We start from the raw sequence: 13,035 nt of genomic DNA, 5'->3' as shown, positions 1-13,035 counted from the left end.
AATCGAAGTTTCTCGTGGTTTTACGTTTTCTGAAGCATTTTTCGCATTTTAAACTACTGTACGCATAATGTACGTATGTCATCTATTTGTCAGCAATATTATTAAGTCTTTTTCGAACAACAACATCGTTTTGAAAATAATATTGGATTCTTTAATTCATAATTAAATAATACACACAGCTGCAATTATGTCCGTTATAAACTGATTTGTGACTGTCCATTATAAACTGATTTGTGTTCTAGCAATATTTTAAGCTTATTCTGCTTGAAATTTTCTTCAAATATATTCCCTTTCTAGTTTTAACTTCTTCGGAAAATTCTAACGAAATTTAAAGGAAAGATTCAAAAAATTTATTCTCCTCAGTAATTGTTAATATTATGGTGAAAAAAGATACAATGGTAGGAAACAGATTAGTTTGATTATTATTTGATGAGGAATGAATATTTGAATTAGTAAGCCAACTTGTTTCATATGCTTATGTTTCAAGATTCTGGAAAACTCTCCACACTTGTGGAAACTTGTGATGCAGTTGCCGTTTTCATCAAGGAAAAAACTTCATCATGAAAAAAATAATAATTATGGAGTTACACTGAAGGAATCAATGTAACTCCACAATTATTTTTTCAATGTTAATTTTTATAAATGCTTATCTCTATAATCTTTTATGACATTTTCATCATACATTCCAGTTCTTTGTGTTGCTACTATTCAATCGAAGGAAGACAAGAAATTTCTCAGCCTTGTAATTTTTGGACGTGTTTCGTAAGATGCAATGTATTTTGCATTGAAAAAATGAATTAAAAATTACATCGTGAATGTCAGCTAAATAAATAAATAATTTCAATAAATATGTGATATTGTTGTAATTTGTTTTTTCAGTCGAGATTTTCTTGTAAAGATTTGTTAGGGAGCTACTTTTAGTTGTGATTTGGAGCTGGTATAGGCAAATGTACTGAGAAGGAATCTTTTGTTACCAAATGATTTCCGTCAATAAGTTTTATTTCTTGGACAGGAACCTAACCGGTCACCTTTGTGTTTAACTTATCTCCCTTTTCATTTTCATAGTTTCCTTTAATTCCGATTTCCGAATATGTTTGTTTGATTTTTCTTTCTTTAGCTATGTTGGTCCTTTACACCACAAATTATAATTTTTTAATCTTCAAAGTGAAAGTTTCTTAGTTGCTACATCAACTGGATTATGTTCACTTGGAATATAACGGAACGAAATTATCGCTTTCCTTATTTCTTCAACTCGATTTTGTACAAAAAGCTGACAGAGTCAGAAATAATTTTGTCCTCAGTGTACTGCACATTGAAAAATCATAAATTTGTTCGCACATTTTCGGGTTCTAGTTGTTTGATTACAAATTGAGTAGTTCTTATTCCAATAAGTATCGACAGCTACTTTAATTTAATAAAAGTATTGTCATACCTTTAATTAGTTGGTACAAAACGAGATTTGGTAAAAGCCAAAAAAAATGTTTCTTTCCTTTGATCTTGGAGATGTGCTGCACTTGAGGCGTCAGGGTGGAAAGATTAGTAACTCCTATACGATATTTGGCCATTCATTTGTGAGTGTATTTCATAATTTACCATTTTTATGTTTTCATTCTAAGAGATAGCTTCTTCCATAATTTTTGTAGAGAATTTAAATTGTATCATGGTAGGAACAAGAAATCATAGTGGATCATACTAGACTTCTTTTCCAGAGAGGCTAAGAATTGCAAAATGGATCTCTTCGTTAATTTTTTTCCCAATCAATGGTTTTAATTGTACAATTATTGTCTTTATGAACTCAGTTAATTCCAAGAATTTTCTTAATTTGACTTATTTTTACTCTGTTCTTTTCTAAAATTTCAAATGAATTCTTGATTGTTCGATAAAAATTCTCTTACATTTATTGAAGCTTCATTAGAAATTGATTTCATTTATTGATATTTTCTAAGTGCTTCAGTTCCTTTAGTCAATACTATTATATTATTGACGCAAAGATTTTTTTTCTTATTTCAGCGTAATTTTGACTTAATGTATGTCTATTTAATAGTTTAAGGTAGTTGACAATAAAAAGGGGGGTGAGATCACTCGAAAGGAACTCTTTTGATATGGTAACACTGTCGGAAAGCTCGAAATAAATCTCGTGAATTTCCAATTAATTTAAAAAATATATCAAATAAAATTGGATTAATCCATAATACTAAAAGTTGTCTTAATTAAACATTTAAAGAAATATAAAATTGTTTCAAAATACATTTCATGTAAGCAATCTCATTAATCCAACACTCATCCCGTTTTGGTTGAGCTTATCCGCTGTAGAACAAAGGGTACGCACATTGTTTAACATGTCAACCAAATTTGATTGTAATATCGAAGTACTGTAAAAATTTCCTGATCTAATATTCATTCTTATAAGAAACTGATAATATTAAAACCCATCTTTTGCTATATAAAGAGAAACGATCATCTGATAGCTCTTTACTCATGCATAATCATGCGCTTGTTACAAGTCAATACCCATTATATAAGAATTGGAACTCTTTGTCTTGTCAATTTTCTGTGCCAGCAAGTTATGATTTTGGCTTCTCTCTCTCACTTATTTAATTTCTTTAAATTCCCCATTAATTTATTCATTTTTTATCTCATATTTGCAGACAAATACTACAAACTTATAAACATATTCTCGGTATAGATTGGTATCGTAGTTATTAGCGAATAAAATCATTATAATAAATCTTTCACTCAATGCATTCGCCTTTACCAACTACAATAACAGTTTAGAAAGCTGTTGAGCATATGAAAGTCCAATTCGACTCTAAGCTCTAAGCTGCAAGGCTCAAAGACCACAAATTTCACGATAAACACTTCATGTTTTCTTCGTTTACTGGCCCTCCTTTAGCTAAAGAAATCGGGATGCAGTTTCTTTTTGACGAGTGTAGTTCTTTTTTTGGAGGAATCAGCTGTTATTTTTTTTTTTTTTTTTTTCATTACACCATTTTTCATTACTCGGAAAGGAAAAATCCTCTGATTAAATCCGGGAATTTTATTGGTCCACGATATAAGACATGTTTAAGCTTTTCATCTTTTTAAAGTGAGCTTATGGATTATAAAAGATTCCTAATTTTGTTATGGTATTAGTACTTCGTAATGAGGTAAGTAATGAATAACATCATTCTTATTCATATCAGAAGACATTTCTTTAATTATGTTGATTTTGTAGCTGTTCCTGCATTCTAAGAAGCTAAGAAAAAATATCATACCTAAAAAGCTGAGAATCGATTCAGAGTTGATTTAATCAATCAAAATAATGATTAACTTTTGAGATTTTCTATGGACAAAAGACTAAATATATTGTTGTCCCTTAGTGGTATTTTGTTTAAATTGTTCTAATGCATTTTTCAGATGTTCGTTAACATAGTTACTGGATTCCAGATATTCGCCCTCATTGCCAATTGCGTTATGACTTGATTACTCTGATGATGATCAAAGTATAGAGTATACGACACATTTTCCTTAACTATCATTTTCAATTTTTTTGTATTCATATAGTATATTGATGATAGGTATTGGGATGGTATTCTTTCGAATTGCATTTGTTCAGCTATTTTTGATTGTAGGAATTTCTCGCTAATTTCATAATATGCTGTGAAGAATGCACCTTATGTTAGGAATGCGAGTGATATGCGTGTGTAAAAACAAATTTAGAATTTCTTTCTTACTGCCCTGTTTCCTTGCGAAACAAAGTCGTTTTCCTTTCTTGATAGTTCACATCGCTGACTTCTTTGTCTTCGATACTGGTACATTCTCGAACCTGTGCTGATTCCGTTCTGTGTACGTGTACTGTGGGAGTCTTCAATCAATTAACTTTGCACATAAATGACAAAATTTACAAAATTCCTTTGGCTTACGGACATATATCGTCCTCCGACGACTACAAACTTGGCAATTTTTCAATTCGCTCGATTATCATTTGGTATGATCTGTAGCCCGCTTCTCCTGGCAACAGTCATACGATATGCTCTCCAAAAAATGAACACTTCTCTGGCTAGAGAGCTTGAATGAAATATGCACGTTGATAATATTCTACTAACAGCTCAAAATCTCAAAGAAGCTCATCACAAATACGAATTAACGAAGCAGTACTTTGCTTCAATTAAAATGAACCTAAGGCAACTTAAATCAACAAAGAAGATTTCAACAATTCACTACCCAACGAAAATCTCGTCCCAACCACAACAGTAAAATTGTTAGGAATATCATGGAACACAAGTACGGACCAAATAATTCTGGAACTGAAAGAATTACCAAAAGCAACAACAAAGAGAACCATCCTATCCGTAGTGATAAGCTTATTTGATCCATTAAGATGGATTTCTCTTATTCTCATATCATTTAAGACCTTCCTCCAAGAACTATGGCGAGATAAACTATCTTGAGACGAACCTCTTAGCGTTGAATGATTATCCGAATGGAACAAACGCTCCCAGACATGGACGCAGGAAACATTCCCACTCATGCGACATATTAAAATAAAAGAAACTAGCTCGATACACATCTTCGCAGACGCTTCGTCTAAAGCATATAGGGTCGTAGCATAGTTGCTGATTCCCGGTCAAACTGCAGAATTATGGCTGGCTAAAACACGTCTCGCATCACTAAAGGCCATCACTATTCCCAGGTTAGAACTATTAGCCATACTAATTGCAACTTCGAAAGGAACTTCAAAGGAAAAATCTACCAGTAACGGTGTGGAGCGACTCTCAAATAGTCCATTGTTGACTATTCAGTCTAGCACACAATCAAGATTCGTAGAAAACCGCTTAAAAGAATGCAGGCAAGTGAACGTATCCTTTCAACATGTATCGATAAGGGAAAATCCAGCTGATAGCTTGTCCAGGAGGATGTCTCCCGGAGAATTAAAAACTGCCTGTGGTGAAATGGACCAACATGGCTATAAAATGGAGAAAGCATACCAACCTGAACCCCTCCTATATAAAGTTTATCAAAGGATAATAATGAAACACAAGCTCAAGAGGACCAAGAAAGTATAATGATGACAACAGCGCAAACAGTTAGAACACCATATCCACTTTCAACATTGCTGGACATACAAAAATTTGGTTCTTGGAAAAGTCTAATCAGTACTGTCAGTTAAGTTTATCGCGATATTGATAGAATGCTTAAGAAGAAAGAGCTCATTTCATGCGAATATTGGCAGAAAGCAATAAATTTTGTCATTCAGAAAGACCAGCAACTACTAGCAAACTATAATCAGCACGTTACGCAAACAGATAAAACAGGGATTATACGACATGTTTCTCGCATGGAAAACATGAGCAACATCGAGAACCATCAAGCTTTATTGGATAGACATTCACCCATAGTATCATTGCTAATATTCGACTTCCATAATGACGCATTGCATGCTGGTCCAAGTATTAATTTGACAAAATTTAGATATTTCAAGGAAGAAGATTTTCTTCTTCCTTGAAATATCTAAAAATATCTAAATCTCGTATTTTACATAACTGCCAACGTTATAAAGTGGCGATAGAAATTGAAGCAATAATGAATTCTCGTTCTTTGATTGTAATTGATGACGAGAATATGCAGCCACTACGACCTATAGATTTTCTCAGCTCACAAGGATACGCAATGTCTCCACTACTAACGAGAAGAATCATCCAAGATTCGCATAATCGAGGTTACCTGTTGAACTACTGGAAAGAAGATGCAATAATAGCAGATAAATTCTGGGAAAAGTGGCAAACCAAATACCTTCAAACACTACGAGACCGCAAACAAAGAGAGCACAAGGGAACACACGCGCAGACGCATTCTATAAGTGAGAGAGATTGTCGTGGTGCACACAGGAGCAGTACCCAGAGGATGTTGGCCTCTGGCGAGCATCACCAAGTTAATAGTACAAGCCGGTAATATTCGAGCGGTCTAACTTAAAATGTCCGGTGGAAACATTTAGAAAAGACCATTGAACCACCTCTACCCTTTAGAGCTGAGCATCAGTCAAAACAAATAATACCAAGTCGTGGACCCGAATATCGAACTAGAAGATTATGAAGATATCCATCCGTCCTCGATTCCGCGGAAGGAAAACAATGCCAAAGAGCTAAGAGCAGACTGATAACAAGTCCAGTCATTTTGTTTGCTATTTTTCTCGAGTCGGGAGTGTCGCCACAATGGCGATTCTATAACGTAGTGAACAAAGACTATTGTTGTAAGTGATTTTAATCTACTTTGTAACCTTAGCATCCATAAAATCCCTTCCAATTTTTTCCTTACAAAGCCATTCATTATAGTTCCTTGTCTGGTATGGCTCGGTTGCGAGGTGGTTTAATTACTCAAGTTTGAGGTTTGAATAATAAAGTATTTTACGAAGACTCCCACAGTACACGTACACAGAACGGAATCAGCACAGGTTCGAGAATGTACCAGTATCGAAGACAAAGAAGTCAGCGATGTGAACTATCAAGAAAGGAAAACGACTTTGTTTCGCAAGGAAACAGGGCAGTAAGAAAGAAATTCTAAATTTGTTTTTACACACGCATATCACTCGCATTCCTAACATAAGGTGCATTCTTCACAGCATATTATGAAATTAGCGAGAAATTCCTACAATCAAAAATAGCTGAACAAATGCAATTCGAAAGAATACCATCCCAATACCTATCATCAATATACTATATGAATACAAAAAAATTGAAAATGATAGTTAAGGAAAATGTGTCGTATACTCTATACTTTGATCATCATCAGAGTAATCAAGTCATAACGCAATTGGCAATGAGGGCGAATATCTGGAATCCAGTAACTATGTTAACGAACATCTGAAAAATGCATTAGAACAATTTAAACAAAATACCACTAAGGGACAACAATATATTTAGTCTTTTGTCCATAGAAAATCTCAAAAGTTAATCATTATTTTGATTGATTAAATCAACTCTGAATCGATTCTCAGCTTTTTAGGTATGATATTTTTTCTTAGCTTCTTAGAATGCAGGAACAGCTACAAAATCAACATAATTAAAGAAATGTCTTCTGATATGAATAAGAATGATGTTATTCATTACTTACCTCATTACGAAGTACTAATACCATAACAAAATTAGGAATCTTTTATAATCCATAAGCTCACTTTAAAAAGATGAAAAGCTTAAACATGTCTTATATCGTGGACCAATAAAATTCCCGGATTTAATCAGAGGATTTTTCCTTTCCGAGTAATGAAAAATGGTGTAATGAAAAAAAAAAAAAAAAAAAATAACAGCTGATTCCTCAAAAAAAAGAACTACACTCGTCAAAAAGAAACTGCATCCCGATTTCTTTAGCTAAAGGAGGGCCAGTAAACGAAGAAAACATGAAGTGTTTATCGTGAAATTTGTGGTCTTTGAGCCTTGCAGCTTAGAGCTTAGAGTCGAATTGGACTTTCATATGCTCAACAGCTTTCTAAACTGTTATTGTAGTTGGTAAAGGCGAATGCATTGAGTGAAAGATTTATTATAATGATTTTATTCGCTAATAACTACGATACCAATCTATACCGAGAATATGTTTATAAGTTTGTAGTATTTGTCTGCAAATATGAGATAAAAAATGAATAAATTAATGGGGAATTTAAAGAAATTAAATAAGTGAGAGAGAGAAGCCAAAATCATAACTTGCTGGCACAGAAAATTGACAAGACAAAGAGTTCCAATTCTTATATAATGGGTATTGACTTGTAACAAGCGCATGATTATGCATGAGTAAAGAGCTATCAGATGATCGTTTCTCTTTATATAGCAAAAGATGGGTTTTAATATTATCAGTTTCTTATAAGAATGAATATTAGATCAGGAAATTTTTACAGTACTTCGATATTACAATCAAATTTGGTTGACATGTTAAACAATGTGCGTACCCTTTGTTCTACAGCGGATAAGCTCAACCAAAACGGGATGAGTGTTGGATTAATGAGATTGCTTACATGAAATGTATTTTGAAACAATTTTATATTTCTTTAAATGTTTAATTAAGACAACTTTTAGTATTATGGATTAATCCAATTTTATTTGATATATTTTTTAAATTAATTGGAAATTCACGAGATTTCAAGTTTTTGAATGATCTGAATGCTTCTAGGATGGTTGAGTACCTTTTTATCTTTTCTACTTCGCCGAGAAACAAATTCTTTGTTCATCGACACTCTGAACTGATTTGTCGAACATTGTTGGTGAAGAATTCCTTCGTATATTCACTGGTCTTTGAGAATTTTTCCTTGTCCGTAATTCTATTGAGACAGTTTTGCTTCTCCATCATCCCTTCTTTATCCTGGCTATTTAATTTCTTTTATAGGTTCATTGACCAACGCAATCTCTCCCTCATGGGGAACTATTGTACCTACATCTTTTAGGAAAGAATGTCCTCCTTGGGTTCTTTTTCGAAACTAGTCATTTTTCCGTGAGAATATTCGAACCAATAGTTAAGTTTCTCTTTGGCATTGGTTTGTATGAGAAAAATTCTTTCAGTTCATTGTCGTTAAGGATTGGGACATCGAGGTTGGAGGAAACGAAATCACTAGATATATATTAAATAATTTTTAGAATTCACGTAAGTTTTCAACCGCTTACTTTTGCAGAACTCGAAGATTTTGGGTCACGTACAGCTTTACCAGTTATTATTATTGAACAGATTGTTTTATATTTTATCATTTTAGTACTGTTTTATTTTATTACATTTATTTTAGTCTATTTTGGTATTTCTTTGTTAGCAAAGTAATTGTTAATGATATCATTTGCTCGATAATTCCTGTTTAATAGTTTATCAATGAGCAAAAATTACGAACTACTGGATGAGCTGTTCGATAAAGTGTTATCATGCACTCATATCCAAAGTCATTATATGGAAGCATTTATTATGAAATTGGATGAAATTTACAAATTTTCTAACCGGCAACTGCCACTCAATACACTTATTTTAGTTAATTCTTTGAAGTAAGTGTTTTGTAAAAATTGTGACACTCAAAATAAATGACCAGTCATCTTATAATCGTTTTTATTATCTTTCATGCCGAATTTAACTCTGGAACTTTAGTGATCCAGATCTCTGTATTGCTTCTGATAACTAATTTCAATTGTACACTTTCCTTTTTCTCTGTTACTGTAATAAGTGAGAACTGTAAGAATAAGAAAATAAAAAACATGAGATCTGTCAGAATAACAAATTTTGTGTCTTAGATAAGTCTAGATATAGGTCGATTTTCAGATCAAAGTTTTATCCACTTCCACAAGTATTTTCACCTGAATATTATCTGAAACTTGCGGTTGGTCCACTTTGCTATTCGCTGCATATTTCAACTTCAAATATGTTCAACATTGGTTACGTAGTACTAGTGCTGCGAAATTGTTTGGTTTCTGTCGAAAATGAGTCAATAGGACGAAACCAGTGGACGTTCTTCTTAGTATGGTTCAAGAAATTTCCTACGAGCTTACTTATATATATATATATATATATTTGATAAGTTTCAAATCGAAAGCTTGATAAGTTTCAATGTTGAAAGTGATTTAGAATTATGTATAGGCCTCGAAGATCTTGAAAAATACACGGATACATCTGATTCTTAATTTTGGGAGGTGGGAGACACAAATATATCGTTGAGAAAAGGTAGTTGGATAATATCCTTTCGAATTCCATTTGTTCAGCTATTTCTGATTGCAGGAATTTCTCGCTAATTTCTTAATATGCTGTGAAGAATACACCTTATGTACAGTGCGGGTGATATGCATGGATACTTTCAAACTATTTTTGTCGAAATTTGAACCAGTAGCACAAGTACTTGTCATCCGAAAGTTGTTCGGCATGATTCAAAAGGACGAAATACAGTGAGTTATCACAAACCAGAAATATAATGCATCATACTTTATAAGAAATTATCATACATTGTAAATTAAGGAAAATAAGAACTATTACCATTCTTGTTTTTTTTTTTTTTTTTTTTTTGTTTCTTAATTCTTATTAGATTTCAAAATACTACATTTGTATATTTTTCGATGAAAATTTCTAATTTCTTAAGCATCATTCTTATCATTGTTTCCTTTCAGGAGGAAAAATTTTCACAAAATCAACATTTATGATGAAAAATCGTAAGTTTCGTTTTTTTCAACTTTGCAGAGTTACACGAAGGAATAGGTATTCCTGTTTATTTATTTCTTTATTTTTCGATGTGATAGTGTAAATCATTTCATTGTAGCTGATTGGAGAAAGCTGCAGTTGAACATTTTTGGCATTCCGCTTTTATTTGATACCATAAAAGAGCGATCAGCACGTGATTCACACAATTGATGCGCCGGTTTTATTTGAAAACCAAGCAAGCAAATAAACATCCGAAATCATGAAATATAACTTTTAAAACTGTCGCTTTATTTCAGATTAAAATTCGAGGCACAACTTCTGGCATGGATTATTGACTTGTTTCGTTCCAAGCTTAAGTATGAGGTGTTTCGTAGAGAACTTGGTTTTTTCTGGGGTGATATGGTCAGTATACGTTATTCATATCTCAGTGATGGATTGCAGTACTATTTGTCTGTTTTCATATTTGCTCAGGAATTGGCGCTTCGTAGAATGAATCCGGAATTGATATTAAATATTTATAAGCATTTTCTTCAACCTCTACAGGTGTTGTGGTATTTTCCGATTATTGAAAAATTCTTTTATCGAAGTTTTTACGATGAAGTTAGCATTCTCGGTTTAGGATATTAAGTTGGATCTTATTTAATTCTTGGCTTCATTTTTAGACTTCTAGGCTTTTTTATTTTTTTAAAAATTTTTTTTAATGATAAGGTATTGATCACACTGGTCCTTCATGGAAGGAAAAGAACCGATTTTATTCAGGTTACTTCCAGTTTTAAGCGGTTCTTTATCAATATTACTGAGTTGATTATTTGCGACTATTTAGAATATTAAGTATCCGTAGCATTTAGAGTTTTCGTTTCAAATTAATTAGGACTGTTTTTGCTTCCACTTGAAAGCTGCTATAGTTTTATTAATTCCTTAATAAAATTCAGAGAACAAAACATTGTAACAACTTATTGGTTTTCAATTACTCATTAGTAAGCAGTTTCTGAATGTCATTTCGCTGCTGATAATTATTCCTTATCGATATTAATTTGTTGATCATCAAATATCCACTGTTTTAGAAATAATTATCCGAATTTGTTTGTAGTCGCAAATATCAGATTGGACAGAATTGGTGAAAATCGAACAACAACAGATAAATCATGGAAGCCTTGAGGTGCCCGCCAATCAACTGTCTGTTAGTATGGAGCGTTTAGAAATGGAAACCCGTCGACAACAAAATATCCAGTCACTACCACTGCTCCAATTTCAGTATTCACAAACTTTAAATTTTGCTGAAACTTTTCTACATAGTGCACACATGCTATAACCGATGAATCTTGTAATTGATCGATTATATATTGAAACTTGTTCTAAATTTCTGATCAATTTTGAAATTTTTTTTTGGATTCTGGAGAATTGATCGATTATATATTGAAACTTGTTCTAAATTTCTGATCAATTTTGAAATTTTTTTTTGGATTCTGGAGAAATAAAATCAGTTTCAGTTTATTACGCATTTCCTATAAATTCGACGAGAATTGTATCAAATCTCAGGATGATTTTTTGGAAACGTTTCTGCTAAAAATATTTTTCGTTACATTTTATATTATCTGGTTTTTCTTAATCATTCACAGCTTTTGTGAAATTTGAGTCTTAAATGAAGGACATCATAGTTTCGCGAACGAAGATTTGTGAAGGGTCTATGTTGATACACCAATATGGCATAGGCAAGTCCTATTGCAAGGGACAGAACGGAAGATCACATTGGATTATGGCACAGTTTTTAATAAGTTGCATTTTTTTAATTGCTTTTCCGTACATTCGAAAGAAATTTCTCATCAAACAAAAACGAAACTTTCATGACAAATTCTGATGCCATAAGCTAGAACACGTCTATTACTCTAATGAAGGGTGAGCAACCGATATTAAAAAAATCAGAATAAAAAAGACGGAAAATGTCGTGGAAGCAAATTTTTGTTGTGGAAGATTTGATCGTTTAATTAATTTTGGAAGAGGTTTTTGATCGCAGGGAGATTGTTGGATGTAAATGTAAATACGTGAGGTAACCGAAAAATACCAAATTTCTTTATTAGCAGAAGTAATAGGGCAATACGTTGATAGAGAACAATTGAAATTGGAATCGTCAGTTCTTGGTAATAAATTACACATATACTCAAATCTTTTAACAAGCTAACCCTTATATAGCAATTATATGTTACATTATATGTGTTAAGGTGTGGGAGTGGTTTATAATTAGACATTTTTGTACAAAGGATAAATTGTCTTGACATGATAATAAGTTACTTTAACAAGAGGTTTTACAATGGGTATCACAAAAGAAAGCACGGTGGGTTGTCTAGACATTATGACAAGTGGCTACTATAATGAGTTGTAATAGACATTACATGATAGATGCTCCTAGTATATGAATTGATATAAGATCAAAAGTTAATTGAATTGTAAAAGACATCAATGGATTGTTATGTTAAGCATTATTAACATTTATTTAGTGCTTTGCGATGTTAAAATCCGCGACAGAAAAAAGATTAGAAAGTTTTTTTCATCAAGTAGAAAAGGAATTGGATTTAGCACCAGAAATCAACAATTACTAAGAAAATAGCCAGAAAAAAAGGTAAAGGTAAATTAGAGCGCCTTGAATAATTTATTGGATTTTCGAAACAGTGAATAATAACTGGCTGAAATATATTCAGAATACTATGAGCCCGACAAAGAAAAGCGAAGACAAATATGAACTGAGTTAGCTGAGAAGAGGAAGGTATTTTAAATTTATTAAATGAAGGACGTGAAGTTAAAGTATGCTAGCAGTTCAGCATCTAAATCAATATGCAGGCAATACATAATCAGGGAAGTAGATTTATCGCAAATGCAACTACCGATATCTGATGGCAACTGAAAATATTGAAG

General features: G+C 32.5%; 1 protein-coding gene across 1 annotated transcript; it reads left to right on the top strand.

Moving 5' to 3' along the window:
* Positions 1-8,820: 8,820 nt before the first annotated feature.
* Bm14120 (Uncharacterized protein) lies at positions 8,821-11,437 on the top strand (the record flags this gene model as incomplete). The annotated part of the gene is made up of 6 exons (XM_043076870.1): positions 8,821-8,987; positions 9,259-9,454; positions 9,712-9,875; positions 10,095-10,136; positions 10,422-10,668; positions 11,216-11,437. 6 exons carry the CDS (start codon positions 8,821-8,823, stop codon positions 11,435-11,437), a joined length of 1,038 nt encoding a protein of 345 aa, XP_042932804.1.
* Between the last annotated feature and the right edge of the window lie 1,598 nt (positions 11,438-13,035).

This window comes from Brugia malayi (assembly GCF_000002995.4).
Source record: "Brugia malayi strain FR3 genome assembly, contig: Bm_v4_Chr1_scaffold_001, whole genome shotgun sequence".
NCBI classification, from domain to species: domain Eukaryota; kingdom Metazoa; phylum Nematoda; class Chromadorea; order Rhabditida; family Onchocercidae; genus Brugia; species Brugia malayi.
Note: the sequence above shows the minus strand (reverse complement) of the source record. Positions and strands in the feature narration are given on the sequence as shown.